General features: G+C 40.7%; 1 protein-coding gene and 1 long non-coding RNA gene across 3 annotated transcripts in view; one reads left to right on the forward strand and one right to left on the reverse strand.

The window, feature by feature from the left end:
* Nucleotides 1-25,124, forward strand: part of LOC306962512 — a 79,598-nt gene that overhangs the window by 17,676 nt on the left and 36,798 nt on the right. The window contains exon 2 of one of the 2 annotated variants that reach the window (XR_013792822.1): nucleotides 5,729-5,899. The exons of the other annotated variant lie outside the window; for it this stretch is intronic. This is a non-coding gene — a long non-coding RNA (uncharacterized lncRNA). The remainder of the gene's footprint in view (nucleotides 1-5,728; nucleotides 5,900-25,124) is intronic. 2 annotated transcript variants of the gene reach the window in all.
* On the reverse strand, nucleotides 21,365-24,715 carry pou4f1 (POU class 4 homeobox 1). Its single transcript, XM_079555659.1, has 2 exons — nucleotides 24,253-24,715; nucleotides 21,365-23,431 (listed from the first exon to the last, which is right to left on the reverse strand). The coding sequence occupies exons 1-2, from the start codon at nucleotides 24,373-24,375 to the stop codon at nucleotides 22,448-22,450; spliced, it is 1,107 nt and encodes a 368-aa protein (XP_079411785.1). The 5' UTR covers nucleotides 24,376-24,715; the 3' UTR covers nucleotides 21,365-22,447.

The following is a 25,124-nucleotide window of genomic DNA, read 5'->3' on the forward strand; positions in this document are numbered from 1 at the left end:
TGACTGTGGCCAACTTTAAATGGTCTCCGCAACTTCTTCTCCATTCACTTTGCAAAACTTTCTCATCCCATTACCTATTTTATTTAGTCTGGGAAGGCTATTAGAGAAGCGGGGAGATTGCTTTGACCTGCATGGGCCTTTACTTCACATGTTTGCATCAAAAGTGGAAATAGATTGTGGAGTGGCCCGCCTGTCGACGAGGTCTGTTCTAATTATCCCCGGCATTCTTCATGTAAAGGAAAATGGCTCCATGCATGCAAGATTAAAGGGAGGATGGAGGTATTAGAAATGTAAATGGTCGTACTTGCTTTGTTCTGGTTAAATTATGACAGGAGCATTTAAATAAACATGTGAAACTGAGTCAGAACAGCAAAGGAATTATGGCAATTTGAGAGGAATATAAATTAGCACTGGATGATTGTAGAGACTTGAGTATTGATGACTGGATTTAGATGCATTTTGAGAACTCACATTTAATGCCTTTTTCTCACAGATTACCATTTGGACATTGGGTATTGAATATGTGATATGATCTGAGTCCGCAATGAACTGAAAGTGTCATGTTAATTTCAAACAGGCAACAACAACATGTTTTGAGGATAAGCCTAAACACAAAATACCCAAAGTTTTGATTGAAAGTCTTAACTATGAAGAATAATCAACTTAAAGCAGTAACATTTAACCCATAAATCAAATCAAATACAAGCATGTATTTTAAAACACAAATATAAGTGTTTGCTGTGAGCAGCTCAACTCTACTCAGACCTGACAGTAACTTTATTAGGAGCGGGGATGTCTCCAGCTCGTCGCCATGGAGATATTGACTGAATGCAGCCAAATATGAGATTTAAATACGTTAGGTCCTCAACCAAAGCCGTTCATTATAAAAAAATAGCATTTTCTGTGTAGCTGGAGCATGTTTTGTATTGGCAGCAGTTTAGTCTAAAATGTTGCGCTGTGTACCTTTAAATATTGACAGTATTATATATACGACAATAACAGAACTTCTCACTATTTTGAATAAATACCTATTTACAGTATGTCCTCATTTTATCCTTGTACGAGTACATTTTTGTATATATACTTGAATTGTTTAATATTTACACATTCTTTTGACCTTTCATCCATTTTTTACACCACAGACTGTAATACATAATTAACTTTTGGCAACATTAATTTACTGCACACTGTGTATGTCAAATAGCAAGCCAAAGACAAATTTCTGTATTTATGTATTGTGAATGGGAGAGAGCAATGTTGTCCCATGTTAATTTCTACTTTCATTTATCAAAAATACATCCCAAACAATTCCTTACCTTCAAAAAAGTACACCAAGAACAGCAGTGAAAAACAATCCAGTTGGCGACTTACACAAAACTGGGAAAAGAGGCGACAACTTTTACTTAATGCCCATTTTGACTTAACCTTTTCTGATGGTTATGTCTTGCTTGATCTGAACTAAAGAACAAGCTTTCGTCTCTACTTCCAATCCCAGTTAGGCATGTTCTTAATTATTTCCATTATATCAGAAAGAAGTGTCAATAGTGACTACAGTGGGTGTTAATGATTCTTCTTAACAGAATTATACTTAAACCTTGAAAACTTAATATTTTTTTTTCTATTTGTCTTCGACCATGACTTTGCGGCTCATGTTCTATGCAAGAAACATTTTTTTCCTCGTCGGCTGTAACCAGAGAAAGGCTGAGAGAGAGACACGGGTGCGTAATCCTGGAATTATTATATCTGCTTTAGTGAATCTTGAAGCCTCGTCCGATTGCTTTTCCTAATCATTGCGGCCGGCGCGTGTTTGATCTCCATGATGAACAGATGATTAGTTTTTCATGAAACCGCTCAAGCACAACACACGGACACAGGCAGCAGTCAGGCGCTGTTGATTTAGCTGTTTGAGAGGCGGGCGGACCCCAACATCTCCCCTCCACGAGCCCGCAGGGGACCAGGGAGGGGTCAGCCGGGGTCAAGTCTATGGGTAATGATATATCACCTGCCGTATATTTAAGCTATTGCTAATTCTCCCCTCAATTATGGCCGTCCCGCTGCCCTGTTGGCCTCGGAAGCATCCAGGCGTCACAATCAATTTAAACAAGGATGCGCACATTTTGGGAGGGAGATGACAGCATCCGGATGCGGCAAATCACAGCAACGCGGCCCCAGATGAGACCACAGTGAGGCAACGTATGTGATAATGTCAGGGTTTGCCAGGAGAGCCAGGGCAGTGTGCGGGAATCACAAATTATAACCGTAGCATTTGGTTTGTGTTAATTCACTGACTTTGCACATTTATGGTTTAGGATGTTGACTTTGTTTATTTATGGTTTAGGATGTTTTTGGTTTGACAAATCTCATTTACACTGTAGTTTTTGAACAACATAGTGAGGCATTTATTGATGATGATAATAATAATATGTTAATGCACTTTTTCACCTCTTAACCAACACCTGAACTGAGCACATTTTCTCCAGTTCGACTTGACCCAAATCCAAAAGCTTCTTGAAAAACGCAGCAAAAGAGTGACAAAAACGTAGGAAAACAGTTGACAGTGAAGAAAAAGCAACAAAACGGTTTGTGAGGACACTCATAGACATAATGTATTACCTAGACCCTAACCTTAATCCTAACCCTATCCCTAATCTAAACACAATTCTAACCCTAAAACCACATCTTGACCCTCAAACAGTCCTTCAAAGAAGTGAGGACCACCCAAAATGTCCTCACTTTACAAAAATGTCCTCACTGTTAAAAACTCAAACTGGTCCTCACAATGTCGCAATTACAATAACACACACACACACACATGCACGTTTGTAATGCTATCTTAGTGAGGACCACTCAAAATGTCCTCACTTTGCAAAAATGTCCTCACTCTGTTGGTTAAAAACTCAAACTGGTCCTCACAATGTCGTAAGTACAAGAACACACACACACACAGACGTACATGAGATAATGGACATATGACAATAAAGCGATAACAACACATAGAAACACGTGGAAAAATACTAGATTTTGTAGTAGTTTTGTAGGTCTTAGCTTTCAGATGAGGTGCAACCCTGGCCTATAGTCTGTAGACTCCAGAAGCTTTTAGATTCAATGTGCCTGTTGGTTAAGGACACCCAAAGATGGTTTTCATCTTGCTTTCATGGCCTAAACCAGAGGTGTCCAAACTTTTTTCATAGCGGGCCCCATATTGAACATACGCAGGGTGAAGGGCCTCAGATCGGGGGTCTGTGCCGTGAAACCTTCAACTGGGTGTATTTAGCAGAGGTTTAAACTGTTTAAACGCCTGCTATGTCTCACAATAGTTGGATAGAAATCTCACGTTGACAACAGGAGCAGGTAAAGCTCAACAGCTATGGAAAAGGTGAATGGTTTGAGAGGTGGTAAGTTGGAGGCCCAGATCATAAATCGTGGGGTGTGTTTGGAACAAGGGGAACAAAAACTACACGTATGGGCTGTACTCATACATACAGTTCAGGAGTTCTTCCCATTATACTAGTGTGATTCTGTTCAGTGTCTTTTTTTTTGCCTGCGTTTTGCAATTCTTCCCTGACATCAGCTCTTCTCTATCCTCACACCAACCTCGGTAACCTGTGAAAGTGCCGTGCGGCTGCAGCGCTCCCCCGTTATAATGGGATGACAGGCTCCGTGTGAGTAGAGAGAGCGCGGATGAAACGCAGGTGAAATGGCTTATTTAACCAACACAGAGCAAGGAACTGCGGGGGGCTCACATCTCCATCAGAAACTCTCTTCTGCCTGAATAAAGTGGAGTCTGGTGCGCACCCTTTTGTTCATGCGGATAACGGAGAGCCAAGTCAGCAAAGGCCTGACTGGATCATACCACAGGAAGAAGTCGAGACTCCTCAAAAAAAAATGTTGGCAGTTGGAGAAGGTGGTGGCTTTTGTGGTTGTAAACAACTGTCAGCTAAATGGCAAAACAGTGAACAGTGCAAAGCTTGTTTCACTCATTATTTTTATTTTATTTATCTGTGTAAGGCTGCATGTGACTGGAATTTCTGTGAGGGTGGGGGAAAGATCGTATTTGGTGAATTGTTGGGCTGAAAGGATTTTTCAAAACAACAGATAAAAGTATAATGCAATCCTGATAGTAGATGATAACATTAGTGCTAGTGCAGATCACAGATCAGTTTTTTGGCCTCTGAACATTGTGGTCTGTGAAATAAATATGAAAAGTGTTGCAACAGCAGAGTCTGGGCTTCAGACTGTGTTAGAGAGGTGCTCTGAAGGAGAATAGTGTTTTTATTCTTACAGGTGAGCACCTGTGGAGTTACTTTCAATTGCATCATTATAGACTCAAAATAATGTTTTTTTTCCACAAAGTTCAGTGTGAAACTACAGTTTAACTAAAACAAAGGCTGGGTCTGAATTCCTCTCTTCTAAGACCATCACTTTTTTCATCAGGACATATGTTTTGAGTAGAGACTAAGAAAGAACAGACCCGTCTCTGCATTTGACCCATCCTCAATGGGGTTGGGGCAGCCTGTAGGAGCAGTGGATAGCCAGTGATAGCCAGTGATAGCCAGTGATAGCCAGTGATAGCCAGTGGATAGCCAGTGATAGCCAGTGATAGCCAGTGATAGCCAGTGATAGCCAGTGATAGCCAGTGATAGCCAGCATATGCCGGCGCCCGGGGGCCCATCTCTAGATGTGGAGCCAGGCTAATGGTCAGAAACACTTAGCCGAAGGATTAACCTATTGTACATGTTTTTTTTGGTAGGGGAAACCGGAGTACCCGGTGGAAACCTAGAACATGGAGATCATGCAAAATCCACACCGAAAGGCCCTGTCCAGCCAGGGATCGAACCTGGGAGCTTCTAGCCATGATGCATGAGCGCAAACTACAGTGCACCCCCAACACACCCCTCCCTACACCCTGTAAACACAGACACATGCAGGGGTCACAAAATAAGTAGGAATGTTTGCAGACGCAGCAACAGCCAGCGCGCTAACACAGTTTAGCCTTATGAAAGAAGTTTACAGAAGAAGATAAACCATCGGACCGACCTGTTCTGATGCAGCTGAAATGTCCATGTCCGTACCGACACCTACTAATAAAATATACCTAATAATTCCTGGAGAATTTTTTAAGTATATTTTAGACCCATAGTTCAGATTTTCATTTCTGGAATCTCTAAAATAAGGATTTTGTGATTTAAAGGATTTTCTACATTTCCTTCTACATTTATTCAGCCTTGGGAATGAGTCCCATTTACATAAAAAAAACATGTAATTTAATACATGCCATCTTGATACACTCAATATTTTAATGTGTATACTACACTTCAATATCATTTTTTTTAACTATTTACTTTAGTGCAATAACCTCCCCATGAGTCCAGAGGCCGATGGTTTTCAGCAAAAGTCAAATGTTGAAAAAACCTAACAAGCAGTTGTCAGTTCTCGACCATCACTCTCCTGACAAGCCACTGTTGTGCACTTCCCCTCTCATCTCTCTCCTCTCTCACCTTGCAGCCATCTGAGAGCCGCACTGCATTGCATTTGTGGACACACCAGGTTTACCTTTACTATACTGTACGTGTGTGTGTGTGTGTGTGTGTGTGTGTGTGTGTTGGTTGTACAAGTGTCAAAAAACTCAACATGATCTGGTCTCCGGCTTGAAGGCCTTGGATCTCGTGGCTCGGCTCACTCCAGACCTGACAGAGCAGCTGAACTAATCAATATCTCTCCTCCCCAGCCAAACGCGGGTCCTGCCACGGGGCCGCGGGGGTGCACTAATTGATGGGAACTCACTGGCGGGCTGCAGCTCCATGCCCTGCGGCACTGGAAGATGGCGAGCACAGGCCCTTCCACCGCGCCAAGAGGCGGAAGTGGAGCGGAGGGAGAGGCTCGAGATCATAATCCAGAGGTGAAAGCATTTGAGTGGTAGAGTTATTGGGTGTTTACATGTTGTTGCACACAGTGATATGGACACTGACAGGCAGATTCAACATGAATTAATATGGCTGTCTTGTTTGAAAATTCAATCAGTACAACAATCAGTAATTGTCATCAATGTAGTCATGTGCAATGTGTTATGGCTTTTGTGGCTCTTTGTCTAGTGAAAGGGGATTTGTCCTGGTTGATCTAGGTTTGATCTAGAGTTAGTAATCAGTGGTTATACCAGTTTTTTGAAGTACAACAGAAATATACTATTAGAGTCTATGGTACAATATGCCAAACAGCACAGAGACAAGCCTCAACATTTCAAATGGAGCACTTCCTCCTGTACTCCAAAAAAATAAAAGTAATGTTATCAATTGGGCGCGATGCATTGCTGTGTGGCTCAATGGTTAGAGTTTCAGCACATTTGCAGTGCAGCCCAGCTGCCTTGGCATTTTGACTGTGAATCCTAACAATCACTGAGGCACTCAAGAAACCAGATATACTATAAAATAGAATATGAAAAGAAGCCTCCATTTGTTACCAGCCATTATCAAATACAACCACTTAAAACCATCTACAATGCACATAGTGACCATTTTACTGTTTTGTGCATTATCTCACACTTTGGTGTAGTTGCACATTACACTGACAAACAACCACTATCCCCTTTCAGTCGAGGCGAGAAACACAGGGATGTCCCATTAGGTCTACGGCAGATAATTTGAGAGAAAGCCCACTGACTTTGCTCTTGTTAAGAATATATTGTTATGGCACAGACAAACCACGCCATGATAATTAACATCAATAATTAAGTAAGGGGAAATGGTAGAAAGAGCTTGCTTCAGTGCTTGCTAAATGTGCCTGGGAGATGCTGAGATGGACAGTCTGGCTAGCAAGCTAATTTGGCTCCTTTTTATGTGGCACTGAAGATTATCTTTATGTTTTCCACCCGCTTAGCCCTGGACCCAGTTTCAAGGGAGGGGAGAGAGAGTGTTTCCTGTCACTGCTGTTATCAACTGCGGTTGGTGTTTGTATCGATCAAAGGCAGATTCAAAACGAGAAGTGAGCTGCGAGAGAAAAGTATTTCTCATTCTGATGTCATATTTTGTTTCTGGTATTATATACAATTAATTACTAGTACTGTATAAGTGTCTTTTCTTCTACTACTACTGCTATCCTGACTTACACTGCTCCTGTATTGTCACAACTTTTTATACTGCTGTTCTCATGGCTGCTTTTTATACTGCCTACCAGTATTACTATAAGCACAAATGCAGCGGCACAGTTCTACCCCAAGTTCTCCTCCTCATTTGCTCTATACTGTATAAGATGCTGACGACTGCTTTTGCTGAAAACTGGGATAACCTATAAAGATAAAGAGTTCCCTTCAGGGGCAGTTGTTGGAGTAAGCAATTTTGAAAAAGGGGGTTGTCTCTAAACTAGACTTTGAATTAATTGGCGCTGTCTAATGCTGCTAATATGGGAAATTGCAGACCATTCATTCATTCAAAAACCTATAATTATGTTAACTTGAAATCCATGTTTCTTTTCTTTTTTACATAAAACAGCAACTTCATTTAAAGAGGTGGACTCATATAGAACCTGCTAGAGCCAGGTCGAAAGTAATGTTGTAAAGGGTTAAGGTTTGTAACTGGATGGGCATCTGATTTGAAGATTTGCCAAAATATATGTTTAAAAAATGAGACTTTAGAGAGCTGTTTATGTAAGATCTCAGGTGTTTTCGAATACTTCAAAGAATATATTCATATGGGGATACTAAGAATTGAAGACATTTTGCTTCTCTAGATTGTACTGTGGAGGCCATCTGACAGGTTTAAATGCTTTTGAAAATATGACTTATTTAGATGGATAACATCTGTTGTAAGTAATAATTATGATTTTACTTCAGTAAAGCAGCATTTTTTTAATGAAGACATGTTGGGCAGAAAAGTTAGTTTTATTTGAGTTTGTAAGTTACTGACAGGAAGTGACATAGATAGAGGTAAAGTGAGTAATTTCCCATTGACATAACATGGTTGGCACAGCAACCGTTTAAACTTGTTTGCCTCTAAGTCACTTCCTGTCAGTGTCCAATAAGGAAGTGAAATATAAACATCACAAAAATTACAAACTAAAGAACACTCGGTAAAGTTTTCAGCAAAATTTTAAACATAATAGTGTAAACTATGTTTTAGCAAAAATTGTGTCTAATGCGTCACTTAAACCTCATAACCCCCATTGAACCGACAATTCCACATTACCCAAAACAAAGATATAAAAAAAAGCATCAAAAAGTGACACAAAAATGAGGCAAAACATGACAAAAAGCAACAAAAAAGTGTGCCGCAAAAACAAAGGAATGCGATTAAAACAAAAATGTGGCAAAAGCACACAAAAAAAGATAAAAACCAACAAAAATATGACAAAAAAGAGACAAAAACATGACATAAACACGGCGACAACATGACAAAAAAATACAATCACTTTTCTAGGTCTTAGCTTTCAAATGAGGCATTAACAATGTTGCTCTCCAGTGAAGAAGCTTTTAGATTTGGGTAAAACAACTGTAGACAAAGCGCCTGGTTCAGGTGGTGGGTTAGGGGCAGGTTAAAGGGGACGTATCAGGTACATTTAAATTAAAACTTATCTATCAAAGTATTTAACTTTTTCATGCAGGTTTGAATCATTCTGTTTACTAATGCAGTCAAAATAGTGATTGTCATTGATTTGTTAGTATGCCATTGGCTATTTTCTTAAATCGTTATTTTAATTTTTATTATTTTACAGGTCGTTGGGTAAAAACTCAAATTTTCATTGTCAACCTGGCCAAGATGCATCGCAAGGCATTATTTTAGGTTATAAAACCTAAAATCAATGCTGAAGTGCCCAAAAGCAGGTTCATAACACACACTTTTGTATGATATACCACTTAAAACTAAACACCAAACCAAACAGGTAAAGGCAGTGATTTTATCGTGTGTCAATACAGCAAACCTTTAAAAACAAAAAAACAAAAAAACGATTATAATATCTTGGTGCATTGTCCAACACATGCATACACACATACAGCACATTGCAAAGGACTGGTGAGCTTTTCCACAACAAAGAAAGTTCAGTGTGGGCATTGACTTGAAAAATGATGTGCACACTCTCTTGGGAGTCAGGTGCTCTTTCCAAAATGTAAATGAGACACACGGGCCGCTGCGTCCCCTGCTGCTCCCAAAGCTTTGCCGTTCACCTTTAAACAGCACCACAATAATCAATGGGGCATTATTAATGTGCAAATCATTCAAGTGCTCCTCTGTTATCCCCCGCCGCGCTCAATACCACCTATAGTCCATAATATCACTCTGTATGGACATGTGTCGTGCGCTGAACCAAAGAATACCATCAACACCGTGTACTCTGACACCTTTCCAGTCATTGTGGTAACTCTCGTTCAAATACTAGCTGTGTTTCTTTGGTGAATTGCCCAGAGAGCCTATTGTTAGCACTCATCATGAACTATTAACACCATTGTAAGCCTCCTGAGATCTCTCCCCACTTCTCCGTCTCTCCATTTCACTGAATCCCTGAGGTTTTTTTTTGGGCAGCCGTATCAAGGATTTCAGTCCACAGACGTGTATGTATGATATGATTCAATCTTTAATAAGGCGTGTTTCCCTGCCGTGTTAGCCCCTCAGTCCTCCCCTCAAAGTTCCGAGTGTAAATTTTTCATAAAGCGAGTCTGTTTCCTTGTTCCTGAGCAGTCTCACTGCACAGAGGAGCCGCATGTTGTGCAGGGTGCTTATTGGACAGCACAAAGGGATGGCATCACACCTAATTTGGTCATTGGTTAGTCCCATTTTAGGTATAGTTATAGTATTAGTAAGTGTGTTATGGCGAGTGGACAATTTATAATGTCTTTGTGAATTGTCTTATAGCTGCATGTCTGAGCTGCAAAACAAATTTCAGATCCTCGCATCTGACAATAAAGTATTTATCTATCTATCTATTGATTATTGAGCAGCGAGTATCCTTGTACTGTATTTCTTCATTAATTGATGAACTAGTACAGTGAATTCTTATTTTTATTTTACATCTGTTTTTGCCTTTTTTACTTTACTCCATTAAAGAAGTACTAAGTAACTCAAAAGCACATAAGAGAGGCCATAAGTACATTTAATTAATTGTCTGTGAGAGATATTGTACATCCAATTACACAATGGGGTAATTTTTTTCACTCAAACTTAGCTGTAAATACTATTATTTATTATTATTGACCTTTATTTAACCAGGATAGTCCCACTGAGATTAAGAATCTCTTTTTCAGGGGAGTCCTGGCTCCAGAGGGGAATCTATTGTACATGTTTTTAGTGGTAGGGGAAACCGGAGTACCCGGAGGAAACCTACGCAGACACGGGGAGAACATGCAGACTCCACACAGAAAGGCCCTGTCCAGGTGGGAATCAAACCCGTGACCTTCTAGCTGTGAGGCGCGGCGCTAACCGCTGCACCACGCCTTATTGAAAGTGTCTTCGTGATTCCATTAGTGTGTATTGGTTGCTCCGGTCCGGTGGCAGCGAAGTTGCAATTGTGGTTTTCTGGCCAGAGACACCAGGGGAGATGAAACCCCCCCAATCATTTCATTAATCATTTTAGTATTACCCCCTGAGGGACTACAAAAATTATTTATTAATGTAAACAAGTTACTTAGTATTGCTTTAAATCAAAGAATCAAATCAATTATGTGTTGGTTTTGTGTTTCTTTTCAGTTGTTGCACATTAATTTAATTATTATTTTGAACAGCAAGCAAAACAAAAAAATTATGTAGTTTTAGTGTAGTTTTAGTATTTTAGTAGCAATTATTTTTTTACTTCATATTTCAGTACATTGTTTTTGTTGTTGTTGTTGTTTTGTTGTTTTTTTGTGGTTGTTTTTTTGGTTTTCTTCAATCTGAGTTGTTTTCTAAATAATCAGCAGCACTCACGAGACAAAAAGGTTCATGATCTGCTTTAGATCTGGAGCTCTGAACTTATGGTCCCGATTTTGGTCTTGTTTAAAATCTGATTTGGAGTGAATTTAGTTCTGGGTTAGACAATTTACCCTATACCTGTAGGTGCATTCAGTTTGAAACTAAAATGTAGGATTTTTAATTTTATATTTTTATTTAATATTTAATAATTTAATGATCCCGTAAATTTGTCATATCATACAAAATGTACCTGGAGTAGTAAATTGCTTCATTCAGTATGTGCATTCTTCACATCGTTACGGATTTTGCGGCATGCCTTTAAGTGAAAGCTTGTTGCCACTAAACACGTCATTCTAACTGCAGCCTGCGGAGAGCGTTTTTGGAAAATGTTCTTATTATTCTCTTTTCTCTACAAAGACATTGTTTTAAATTTAGTTTCAAAACAAAACATATAAATGCTGAATCATGTTTTTAAGCCTGACAGGGCCTCTTGGTCTCCTCTGAAGCACAGACCTCTTGATTCAATCATTAAGCATGTCTGTTCCTTGTTTCTGAGCCCTTCTAAACGAACTTTACCTTCGCCCATTCCTCCCCCGTGCTGTACAGCGTATTTATCGGGCTTCAGGAGAAGGTGAGGCAGGAGGAAGAGGAAGGAGCTCGCAGCCTGGTATAAATCAAGCTAATTATGGAGCCACGACAGTATCGAACCCACGGAGAGGAAATGAAATGATGGGAGGCCGGCCGTGGCTCACAGCAGCCGGAGTTAATGAAAATATTAATTACTTGATGATATACGGGGAATGTAGAGCAGCTCCCTCCTCCCTACAGCCCGAACCCCCTGTTCACAGAGCGCATTTGTTTTAATTGAGGTGTAATAGGACAGTTACATTCGGCTGACTCACTTGTTTTGACTGTGTAATTGACCAATAAAGGCCCATGATAGCCCAATTATAAATCCAATGTAGCGTTAATGACCGAGCAACTCTTAAGCGTCGGCTGAACGTTACGCTAGTGGTTATTTTAAAAAGTCGTAAAGTGCGGAGACAAGTGAGTTCAGAGGTTGGTGACAGATGCTGAATGAACTACCACTATACAGCAGTCCAAAAAGTCTATCATTACATATGTTTACTTATGTTGTTGTGGTAAAACACTTTGACTTATCCACAATTTTAACCAGCGAGTCCTAAAATCTTTGCATTGGTGGAAAAATACCTTGGTGTTTTTGTTCTCGCTTTTACCCCAAGTCTCATTAACTTCTCGCCCGCTCCCCGCTCCTCATTAACAGCACACCCGGTTGCTCATATGAGATTTTGTCCTGGCCATTGATTTGCTCTTTGTTTTCATTGTAAATTATTCAGAGGTACAGTTTATCAATAAGCAGGCCGGTGTTTGGAGCGCGGCCGTTGAGAGACAGGGGAAACTTGTGTTGCAGAGGTGTGGTAGGACTCAGACAGATAATATTGCACAACAGTCAATGGTGGTAATTAGAGCAGACGTCAACAGTCGGGCCCGGGCCACTGAGGTTTTGACTTCACGCTACTCTTAAACGTTATCCATAATATCGAATGAGCGGAAGGCAGGTTGTCATTTTAGTAACTTTACGGTTGTGTGGCGATCCCTTTAGAGAGCTTTTTCTCCATACGTGACACGCACAGCTTCTTAGCAAACGGAGAAGACAGAACTGACAGGGAATGAGCTCAATATTTGTGAGGGCAACTTCTTTCAAAGCAAGAGCCTCGCAGAGTAACAGGTCAGTGAATTCTTTCGAAATGGATCTAAGCCTGAATGTCTTGCAGGAGAAAATTTATCAGGTTTAGTCTCTCTCAACTTTGTATTTCTAGAAACAAAGAGACTAAATAAGGATGCCTTTTATTCAGTGCCATTTTAACCTGTTATTTCTTAACCGTTGTAAGAGCTCTGCGAAACAAATACAAAGTGCATGGACTCGTTATATATTTGGGCACAAAAGTGTAGATCTCTTGAACTTAGAAGACATTACCTTTACCTTGCAGTTGTGCACTCTATACAGTACTGTGTTTAATGAATACACTCTTCGTTGCAAGGTCATCGTATATTTAAGAAGATTATGAAACTAATCCTATGAAGATAACAACAAAACAAAGCAGTCATTAATCACATAAACTTTGATAATTAATATACTCCAGGATCAGCGCTCATGTAATTTATTCTCATAACTCAAGCTATTTCAGTTTAGCCCTCCAACCGTCCTGACACGTGCATATGCAGCTGTGGAAGCGGTGAGTGAATTGGACATAGTTAGGCTGCCAGTGAGTGACAGGCTAATCAGGACTTTGTCAAAGTGGACCGCGGCTGCACCTGTCAGAGCTGTCAGTCTTCTGAGGAGGCCGCCCTGGTCCCGAGAGTAATAAAGAGGAGCGCTGCCTTCACACCATTGACCTGAGAGGGGCCCAGTCAAGACGCTCCGGACATAACAATCAATGTCAAAACATACCCTATTGATGAGAGGTGTCAAGAGCAGACTGCACCTTACACAGGCTCCTGCAGGCGCCGCGGGAGTCTCCGGGGTGTGATCCTGATTAATACACAATAACAGCAATGAGAGGCAGAGCGCAGCAGTGCAGGCAGGAGGAGTGAGGAAGGTTTTGCAGAATATCCTACTGGAGTTAAAACACCTGCACAACTTTGTTACTGCTTTTTTCTTCTTAGTTATACAGTGGTCTTAGGTAGACAGTGATATGACATTCAGTTTATGAAACACTTTATAACCTGGATCTTTTCTTCCTCCAGTGTAAAAGCAAACACTGTAGTTCCCATAACATAACCTTCAAACTTTAAAATCGGTTGTTGTTGTGTCCATAGGCAAGACACGTTCACCCATTTTGCCTCTGTGTATGTGATGTGTGTTTGTGGGAATCTGGTGGTGAGCTGAGGAGGAACCATTAGCACAAACTGGAAGAGACATTTTCACCAGCCAGCAAGAAAAGAGAAGTATTTAGTACCTATTTAAGTGTAAGATTGTGACTATTTATCTGTTGTATGTATAGTGTGTGGAGGATCCGTATTCATTCCCTTGAAGTAAGCGACCCAACCGCTTCATACTGTAGCACCATGGACAGCGACCGATTTTACTGCCATCACACGTAATGAGCTGAAAGGCAGCATTTAACAATGGTCAAAAACATACTACAATGCCCTTGCTGCTGTGTTGTTTGATGACTAACACCTTCCTGGAGCTATAGTCTCTAATGTTGCAGTCAGACATTCTCACAAAATCAAAAATGCCACTGAACACAGGAGCCTTCTCACAGCTAACCGGTGACAGGCACTGATCAAACAGCCGAGTCACCACTCGGATCTTCCAGTAAAACTATCAGCGGGATGATATTCCAGTCTCAGTAACAAGAAGCTCATAAGATCAGAGCGTGATCAATGGGCAGTAAGATGAAGCCAGCCTTTGCTTTCCTCTCTTTGTTTGGAGAGCTTCCTCTGGTTCTGTGCACCGCGGCCAGTTACACTTACTTCTCCTTGTATTGACCTGAGATTCATCTTGTACAAAGAAGATAATACTCTCGCATATAGAAACAGAACTTATTGCAAACCAACAGTGACTATTTATTGCCCGTCCAACACAAGCTGTATAGCAAATTTAGTCATGTTGATAATACACATAGTAGTCCTGAAATATGTCACAAGTTGAAGTGCAAATGACACTCTCACCCTGACAAGCAATGGCACAATAAAAAAAAAACACATTTATTCCAGAGTATAGAATGTAATATTGTATTCCCCCAAAGATTACTGCTGATTTAAACAATGCAAAAGCCTGAAATTTGATCAATTAATTATCAAAACAACAGTGAAAATGGGTCACAAGAACCAGACATATTTTTGCACAGACATAGAATATGTCCATTCAAGATTTGGATTTAAAACGTTTCCCTTTTTCCCCTCTTTGCCATTTATTTATTTTTTCAAGTTTATTATTGGTCCTCAGAGTAATAATATAAATGGACATTTTGTGGAAAAACAAAAACAAAAACAAAAAAAACATATTTTGAATTTAGTCATGAAAGTTGTTATTTTAATAAACATGGCAAAGATTAATGCATTATCAAATGTGACATGTTTATATAAATGATCTAACTAAAAAAAATATGCATTCCTGATGATGTGACAACTGTTTGCATATCCCTAACGTCAGAGCCTGTGGGTCCCTGTGTAACACGTGTTTGTGAAAACAGTGATTTTTCTCCCATCATCAGGGGAGCGACAAAGCAAGCCACATCAATCATCCAATTAGACCAGTGTAGTTTGTCAAATGAGGTGTGGGACTCTGAGCTCAGTGGGGTTTAGGCCTTTTTTTTTTACAAGTGGAATTGAGAAATCACTTCCTGAAAATGACAAATATATACAATAGAATATGCTGTTACTATTTGCATTGTCAGTGACATTCATGAGGAGTGAATAAGGTTATGTGTGACTTCATCAGCATTTGTTCCCAGCATGCATCAGACCCGGTTCAGCAAATGAGTTGGAGCAGGCTTCCTGGGCAGTCTTTCCTCTCTGCTCCAACAACTCATGAAATATTTAATGTGGCTGGCAGTAACCTCTCTCATTCTCACTCTCCCCTTTCTCTGTGTCTGTGTCTCAACACATCCACACAAAAACTAACACACACAGCGCCCTGTGCTCTCCACACTGTCTGCAGGTTTTCTCTTCTTCCTGTCATTCAGACCATAGTCGCTGGATGGAAACGTCAGTGTTCACAATGAAACCTGCTACAGTCCATACAGAGCTGCATACACACACTTTACCCACATCAGTATCAAATCACCAAGTTGATTCAGTGATCTATTTTGTTACTGCAGAACCTTAGAAATACAAAAATTATATGTAAATAAATTACAAGACACATAATCAATGTTAAAAGTTATTGTCCTGTTAGAATTTAAATACATTGTGTTCAGCACCATGGACAGCGGCATCTGGTGCACAAACGCTTTATCCTGTCAGAAATTACAAATCATAAACTTGATAAACTAATGCAAACAGGGCTCCAGAGTGGGATCATTTTGGGTAATGCAAAATAATTGCATTGAATCCTTTTTTCCAGAAGTACCATCCAGATTAGTGCACTGAAGTACTGAGATGAACCGGTGCATCCATCAGTTTATCTGGGCATTTCAACTCAGCAAACACTTCTTCCTTCTCTTCCAGGTGAGTCTGGAGCCCCGATAAAGGCAAAATATGACCCTAAATTTGTTTTAGGCAGATGGGGGGGCTCCTACTGAGCTGCCCTGAGCAGAAATGAGTTGTTATATTCAAACTTTGCACACTGTGGTTCAAAACAGTGAAGAGAAAGAAGGATCTGAAGAAGGATCTGCCAAAACGTTATCTTTGATTCATAAATATACCTTTGTACATCGGCTACTTGAGTGTGCGATGCTGCTTTTTTATTTTTTTAATATTTCAAACTTCAGCCAAAATATAACCTCACTGAGTAAATAAATACCTATGGATTCAAAAGAACAAAGATATTTCCTCATGATGTCATTCTAAGCTTTGTGGACCATGACTACATTCACAGCCCATGGATTTATCGCTAAAGATAAGGTTTGTCCACACTTGCCAACATTTTCCATTGCACATTTCCTTCCCATGCCTGTCTGTATCATTCCAGTCTCTTCTGATTGTACGTAGGGTGTGGACAGACCTGATACAAATTTGACACCAAGCAGATCGGCAGCTGCCGGCTGTTTAATCAACACTGATGAATATTTGATGGTGCGGCGGCGGCGAACAGTGGCCCACATTCTCTCATTATCCAGGACCGTGAGTGCACTGATGAGGAGAGGGCTCTCACTCACAAGAAATGCCCTCACAACTTCTACTCTCTGGCATATTTCAGTAATACTGGTCAGATAAAAGAAACACATTTGTTAGTGATTGAACTTATCAAATTGTTAAATATATCACAAGATAAACAATATAGCACATTCAGCACCCTGGACAGCTCCTAACAATCAATCACTCAATCACATTTTATATGTATAGCAACTTACAACAGCCAAAAGGTATAGCCGGCCAGCCAGAAGACATGCTTTTCCTTTGGAGCAGATACAAAAAGCAGGAGTGGACGGCTGGCCAGGAAAGCCAAAAGGTGCACAAGGTGCTTTCCAGTAAAAATACACAGAATTAAAGAACATCAAAAAAACACAAACTACTCATAAACAACAGCAGTCAAGTCACTGGCTTTGTATAAAAGGCCTGAATAAATGTGCTTTTAACTGAGATTTTAAAACATTTGGCTCAATAACAGATCACAGGAGTGCTGGAAGTGAGTTCCACAACTTGGGGCCTAGAAAGGCAAAGGAACTGTCACCAAACTTCTTGTAAGGGGAACTGGGAACGACCAAGCAGAGTCCTGACTGGATGATGGATAGTTGATGGTAGGCCAGGGCCTGAAACACAAATACCTGTAAGTCCATGTTGATATCTACAACTTGTTTATGCCACATTATCCAGTAATTCAGTTAATTCAGTGAATAAGTATTTATAAATAACATTTATCATTCAAACAATTGTATGCACTGACACATTTTACACCATCGAAAATACAACCCAGTTAAAGCTGTTCAGCACCATGGACAGTGATACAGTATGTCTGACATTCCTATTTTAATCCCTTTTTATACCTTGTTTTAGCAGTATTACAAAATAATAATAAAATGTCACATCATCCGTTCATTCTTCTAGTAAATGCTCTTGTCTATTCACCTTGTTTCCAGTGGTTTGAGCTTTGTATTGTGGTGTCTGCAGCCTGCAGAGTGATGGAGGTAGAGAGATGGTTCAATAGAGGGTTCAAAGAGCACTCTGCCAGAGGCTACAGCAGCTCTTAAAAGGGAGAATTGGGAAATAAATGACATTTAGGTAGTGGGGCACATTTTGCATAGAGCGACATTTAGGTGGCAATGGGAATTTTCTTGAACGAAGTAACGCATATCAAACTGCTCTCTTCAGACACTGACAAGTGTTTTGATATTTTAGGACTGTACTTCATCAAAAGGGTGTCAGGCACGGAAGGCTTCATAAGTCAGGGTTAACGTATGATAGGGATGGTTTTGTTTCTTCAGAATTTGATCCAAGAGAGCACCACAAAGAAGCTCAAACAGGCAGTATTGAAACACAAAATCCCATCAATTTGAGTACACTGATTTATATGGGCAAATCACTTTGTTTTGAAACTTTTGTGAATTACATAACTAAAATGAAAATGCAAAAAATCTCTCTCTCTCTCCCTCTTAAGTAAAAATCAAAATTAGGCCAAGTGACTTTTATAACTTTATTTTCTAATTACAGACAGTCTCCATAGTGCAACAGATGGACAGTTTGGTGCGATATCAGGACAGTTAATGAGAGTGAGTATTCTGGGAAATAAGCGGGTTTATTAAGACCTTTGATGTTCCAACATTTGGTGCAGACTGGAACAAAGCTGCAATAGAATAAGAACCCTGTTAAGTGTTCATTTGGAAGTCTCAAGTTTCAGATGAAGGCTGTTGTTAACTGTTGTGTTACAATACTCTCCCAGAAGATTGAACTCCTTATGGACACAGCGTTGACTCATTTTATATCATATAAATAATTTAATAGTTAACTTGTAAAAGTTGAAATATGCTATTCCCCTCTTCTTTGTCAAGAAAAAGCTTGAAATTGGAGGACTCTCTGATATGTTTGTTGTGGTGAGTTGTACAAATAGGAATCTAAATTACACTTTTTGCTATGCAGCCTTCCTGCATATCCATAGCCTTCATTCCCATTTATCCATCACTGGCTACATGACAAGGGGTCAGCCCCTCAAGATCAAATATTTTTCTTACTAAATGACGGATTTATTAGACAAATAAGTTGTTCGTCTGACTCTGAACCCTCTGTGATTGAAATATACCCCTGTGTCAACAGCAGCGCCTCGCTAAGCGTGTCCCGGGCGGAGGAGGGCTGCCACAGCGGATTACTGAGCAAATATGAGTGGGAAATGAGTGCAGATCTGGGGGATCTACCCTCCACAGCCCAGATTTGACATTTCCTTCCGAAAGGCCGGCCTTCTGTGTGGTTAGACGGACGTCGCCCTCAATGGGAGCTTTTTTGTTTTGTTTTAAGATACTCCGAGAGACCCAAACAAGAGCATGAAGATAGAAACTTAAGTTCAGAACCAGCATTATCAGTGTGGTTTTATATGAGCCTGTAGCATTGTAATTATAATGGTATCATCCATCTTAACCTGGCGCCTAACAGCTGCGATTAGACCTGGATCATAGGCCCACTCCCCTCCGCTCTGAGCTACACTAAAAAGTCGCCCGCTCGTAAATCTAAGTGCTGCGTTTCCATAACATGGGCTCACATCATTATTTCGGCAGCGTAGTGTCACCCACTCTCTCATCTCGTCTGTCAGGAATCCAATTTCCCTTTATTTACATCCACACTGGAGATTAATTACTCCCCAGCAGTGGCCTGGAGGAACTCTCATATGAGCTCCTGTAGGCTGCACTCAGCTCCACTCTGAGGGCTGTGAGCTGTAATGGATCCATTGGGCCTGGGCAAAAAGACGCAAGAACCAGAAAACTATTACAATAAAAAAAAAAGTAACTAGAGAGCTCCTCAGATTTATCGAAACTCGCACGGAGTTAATCATTTCTCTAGCAATATATTTGATTTGATTTGATTGGTTGATAAAAATATATTTAGAATCACATAAAAGTGATGAAATATTGTGCCCGGGTCATTATACTGAATTGTACTTCAATATTCAAACCTATAGTTATTCTCTAAACACACACGGGTCATCTATCAGTTTGATATAAATTATTCATAAGATAAGTCCTCTTTACAAAACACCTTAGATGCTTTCAAACAAGTTCAACAGTTGACCTAAAGCTTTTACAGGTAAACTGGTGAAAGAATCAAAGGCTAAGTAATAACTTAATATGACTCCACACTGTACACTGCAAACAAAAACAAAAAAAGCAGGTATAAGAATAGGTGTTTATGAAAAAATACAAATTCAAAATTATTTAATGTAGCACACATGTAGGCCTGGAAAAAAAAAAATCATCATAAAATATGTTACAGTTGCCTCCTCATCGCGCTTTAAATATTGACAAGGCATCCATGACCAGATTTTGTTTGTTTGTTTTTCGCTTCATTTTTTTTTTTTACAGTAAGCTCTTTCTCCCATCGTTTGCCCTCTCCGCCGGACATGCCAGACGCGTGGGAAGAGTTTTTTTCAATGACCCTCCCTCGCGGTGAAGACGAAGGCCCGTGTCTCTGAGGCCCAATGCAGCCCGCCTCGCTCTGTCCGCGCGCGCCGTGACGCAGCGGTGCCATTGCCGCTGAACGAGCCCGATCGCGCAGAAGTCGTCGGTGATGAAATAGCGGCTGATTAATAGAGGCCTGTGTCGTAACGGGCTGACATATGGTAGGCGAGGCAGCTGGGGACGGTACCCCGGGCGTCCCCTACGGCCATTAACATATTAGAGGCTATTGTGCAGGCAGACAGTCCGACTTCATCCCGGGCCCCTGTGCAGGAAGACAGCACCCCAGAGCTGTTTGATATAGGCTTTCAATAATGCATTAGTCTTCTGTCCGGGATGCTGGGAGGAGGAGCAGTTTTATGTTAGTGTAGCAAACAATGTGGCTAACTCGGGTGCTAACTTTAACGCTCACCTATAATGCGAAATTACGCGCAACTAATGCAAGGGGAAGAACACGAGCCAGGCCTAGAATGTTTAATTTGTTATGGGGCCAAAAAAGCAAAAACAAATAAATAGAAAAATAATAAGGATTTAAAAAAAAAAATGTACTCACCTTTACTGGGTGTCTTCAGATCATTTCTGCAAAGGAAAACCATAAGGCAACAGGAGAAGTGCGTCTCAGCAGCGATGGAGCCTAAGCTGTGCGCGTCTGCAGCGTCCAGAGAAAGCCCGAAAGCTCACTGAAAATATTGCATTTTATATCAGCGGCCAGCCCGATTAATATTGCATTACCTCCGCGTTTAAAAATGCGTTTCATATATGAGACTCACGGGAATAATTCTAAAATTTGCAAGTGGCTAGAATTAAGGGGAAGCTTTCAGAGTTACAGTAGACGGGTTGATTTAGTTGAAATAATGAACTTTTGCTCGTTTTCTTTTATTCTCTCAAATTTGCAAAATTCTGATACATTCAATAGCATAAATATATAGGCTATTATAATTACCCTCTATTAGATATAGCCTATGTGGTATGCGTTAAAATTATTATGAGCATATTATTATTATTATTACTATTAGTATTACTATTATTATTATTATTATTATTATTATTATTATTATTATTATTATTATTATTATTATTATTATTATTACTGCATTAACATTTCGGCACAATTTTATCAAATCATTCTTAAGAAAGGCAGAACATCAACAAACATGTTTCTAGGTCAAAAGCTGCACTAATATTTTAAAAAAGCAAAATCTCTTAAGAAATTTGTTTTTGAAATTTATTAGAAGATTGCTGGAACACACCTCCCTGTTAAGTTTGGCTTACAGGATGAACAGTACCAATGAGGGGACAACAGAGGAGCGTGGACAGAAGTGAGGGACATTTCCATGATGCACAAGTCGCTGCAGGTTGTAAACATACTTGTGTGTGCACAAAAGTAAAGGTTTTACTTACACAATGTTTCTGAAACAATGAACACGACAAACAACATGGTGATCTCAATGTGAAAACAGGCATTAAACAGTGACTTACACCACCCACAATATCAGGTCTATAGTATCTCTCTAGGTGCAGTGACTTTATCCAATGCATAGTGTTTGCACTGCAAACTCCTGGTCCTCTGAATATCGGCTCCCTATAGAGCAGACAGGCCCTCAATCGGTTGAACTTTGTGTGAAGCCAAATAGTGACATAGACCTAATTTATCCAAAACACAGGAGCACAGTCCTGATTAATAAAGTGATGTCTTTATATACAAAACATTTAACCAATCTAATAACCTAAAGGTTCGTGTGCAATTTTAAAATAAATATAATATCTATGTGACAGCTTATTGACAGTTTCTGTCTGAGACGTTTCCATGCAGGCCAAATTCCTTGTAGCCACTAAAGAATGAAACTGATTTAGCAGCTTTCAAATAAATAAATATATGACTAAATGAAGAGACTGATGAGTTACGACGACAGAGTCAAACCAAAACACAGCTTAATAATCAATGAGGTAATTCTTAAATGGCTATATTTCAAATAATAGGCCTATTGGAAAAAAGAACTCGCTATTGTAACAAGCAAATCACCTTTATCCATGTGTTTTTAAAAGGCAATGTCGACTAAACTTTCCCTCGGAAAAACTGAGCAAAATGTGTGTCTGTTATTTGCATACTTCACATTCACCGATAACGTGAAAATAAACCGGATACATAACGCCTCAGAAGTGGGGATCTAAAGCCCATTGCGCACCAGCGAAAAACCGCTGGAGACAAAGACTGAAAGTGGTGTCTTTAGTGTCCCTTGGTCCCAAATTCAGTCATTATTCTCTCAGTACATTTTTCTTCACCCATCAGTGAGCAGCAGAGAATTTCAACCTTTTCTGCTTCTGTCTTTGGTTACAAAACCACACTCTCACCACATTTTTTTTCAAGTCCAACTTTTCTGCAATAGCTGCAATTTTCTCCGACGAGGGCCGCGGTTGTACGGCAAAATATGCCTCTAAAGACCTCTTCTCGGGTGCTGCTATGGACGTCCTCTTGCGTTTCTTTTCACCCCCGTTGAAAATGTCAGGTTTGCTCATTTTCTCCCTCTGGGCCCCCTCGGCCTCCTCCAGCCAGGCCTGCAGGATGGGCTTGAGCGCGATCATATTGTTGTGTGACAGCGTCAAAGACTCGAATCTACAAATTGTACTTTGACTCAGTGACCCCACACCGGGGATTTTGAGATTAGCCAGCGCGCCGCCCACGTCCGCCTGGGTCACCCCTAGTTTGATCCTGCGCTGTTTGAAGCGCTCTGCGAAGGCCTCAAGCTCCCGTGGGTCTGTGTCCGAGTCATTGATGGAGGGCAGCCCGTTGTTAGGCATCTGGCCGCCCCCGTGGTGGCCCGGTATAAGGCCGTGGTGCGTAAGGGGCGAGTTCATGCTCATAGCGGCCTGGTGGGGCAGATGTCCCAGGCCGTGCATGTGAGAGTGGTGGTGGTGTCCAGCGGATGAACTGGAGATGAGTCCCCCTCCACCACCACCTCCTCCTCCTCCGCCACCACCCGTGCCATCGTGCGTGCCTCCGGCCATTAGCGCGAGTGACGGCGAGCTGATGTGGTCCATGATGTCCGGAGGCTCCATGTTCCCATGGTGATGATGGTGGTGGTGATGATGGTGGTGCGCGAGCGGCACCGTGGACCCGGACGAGCAGGGCACCGTGCTCATCGTGTGGTACGTGGCATCCGGTTTGAACGGGTGCGTCTTGCCCTGGGACACCGCGATGTCCACCGCCGCCAGAGCCTCTGCGCGCGCCAGGAGAGTCTCATCTAAACTGGCGAAGATATTGCTCTGCAGCTGCGGAAATTAAAAAGAGAAAATATATATAGTGTTGATATTTATAGCGAGTACATATCCATTATTATTTTTAATTGTTTAAAGTTACTAAAAGATTGGCTATCTGAAAAACAAAAGTTGCAGACAGGTTATAACGACACTGAATGGAAACTTGCGGAATAAAAAATAGGTCTGTGCGCACTGAGAACTTATGAAACTTGTTGTTGGTTTAAATCAATCCCGATAAAATATAGCTACCCATAACTCAAATCATCTTTTAGGTTTGAAAAATGGTAGTTAAATAGAAATATGTTTAGGTGAAATACGTTTTTAATGCTTACAAACAGCTTGAGAACAGGCTAAGGCAAACGGAAGAACACTTTTTGGATAACCTATTAGGCTAATCCTACAGCCTTTTAGGCCTATTTCTTTATTTCTAGATTCATATTTAAGTGTTGAGCACAATACAGAAGACTGTACATTGGCTGCAATATGAAAAAGTCAAATATTGAAAATCAAATCAAACATAAACATGCTGATCAACATCATCGTAAATTTTCCAGTCGGGTGAATAAGTTAAAAATCCAGGCTTTGGTAGTTTAGTCCAAAAGAACAACGCACGTCCCAATACAGCTCATGGACAATATAAAGTCTCACAGAAAGCTCTGTGTGTGCTTTCAAAAAGATCACAGACTTCCGAGTGACTGCCGTGGAACACATGAAAAATACATTAAGTGCGCGTCTTAGCTGGAAGTGCCTCGGAGCTTGTTATTACGCACAGACCGCGCTGCGTGCAGGAAGCGCGAAGACACAATAAGAACTTTTGGAAAGGTTTAATTTACCTGTGGAGTCTGCAGACAGGCTCTCCGGATCGCTTCGGAGCTGGAATGCAGGGTGGTGTACTTGTGTTCGGGAAGAGAGGGGTGCATCGCGAAGTGCGGCTGTTTGCTGTTCATGGACATCATCTTGGCGAGCGCGTCCAATTAAAGTGCACAGGAAAAAGGGGGGGAATCGGCTTCAAGAGCTGGAAAACTAGTCATAGATACACAGTGATCCCCTTTGCCTATCCGGTTAATGATGCTGAGTAGAGTTCGCGGGAGCAGCCTTGAGCCCGGAGATCACAGAGATGCCTGCAGTCTCTCAGACGCACTTATCTGTCTACTGTTTCCCACTGCTGGGGATGAGAGAGGCTCTTACACCTGAGCGCCTCAGATCTCGTCAAGCCCGGACTCTGCTACTCTCGCGAGACATACTCTGGCAGAGCAGCGAGCAGCAAGCTGACAGAAAAACTGCTCACAGGGCACAGGCTGCAACATCTGGAGACTAGACGCGTGCGTTTTAAATTTTTCTCTCTCACTCTAGGACTCGCTCATCTATCTACCCTCTCACTGGGAGGATTTACGCTTTTCTAAAGGCACACACTTTATGCTGGTATCAACTGGTAAACCTTGTAACATTTTTGCAACATATGATTTTATTTTCAATGTTAGAGTATTTGTTTAATGAAGTCATAGCTAGGTTTGAAATAATAGTTAAAGAAAACATTGTGTGTAGGCTACTACAAACAGCAACAAAAGGTCCAAGTTTCTTTCCTTGGAATCATCCTGTAGCCTCATCAACTATTTCTCTTTATTACTTTATTCCAACGAGCTTGTTATGCACATAAATCAATGTACATACATTATATATATATATATATATATATATATATATA

Source organism: Gobius niger (genome assembly GCF_951799975.1).
Source record: "Gobius niger genome assembly, chromosome: 4".
Lineage (NCBI taxonomy): Eukaryota > Metazoa > Chordata > Actinopteri > Gobiiformes > Gobiidae > Gobius > Gobius niger.

Coding starts and splice junctions, on each gene's coding strand:
- pou4f1 (XM_079555659.1), bottom strand. CDS start 24,375: ATGATGTCCATGAACAGCAAACAGCCGCACTTCGCGATGCACCCCTCT. Junction 23,432..24,252: donor CCTGTCTGCAGACTCCACAG/GTAAATTAAACC, acceptor TAATTTCCGCAG/CTGCAGAGCAATATCTTCGC.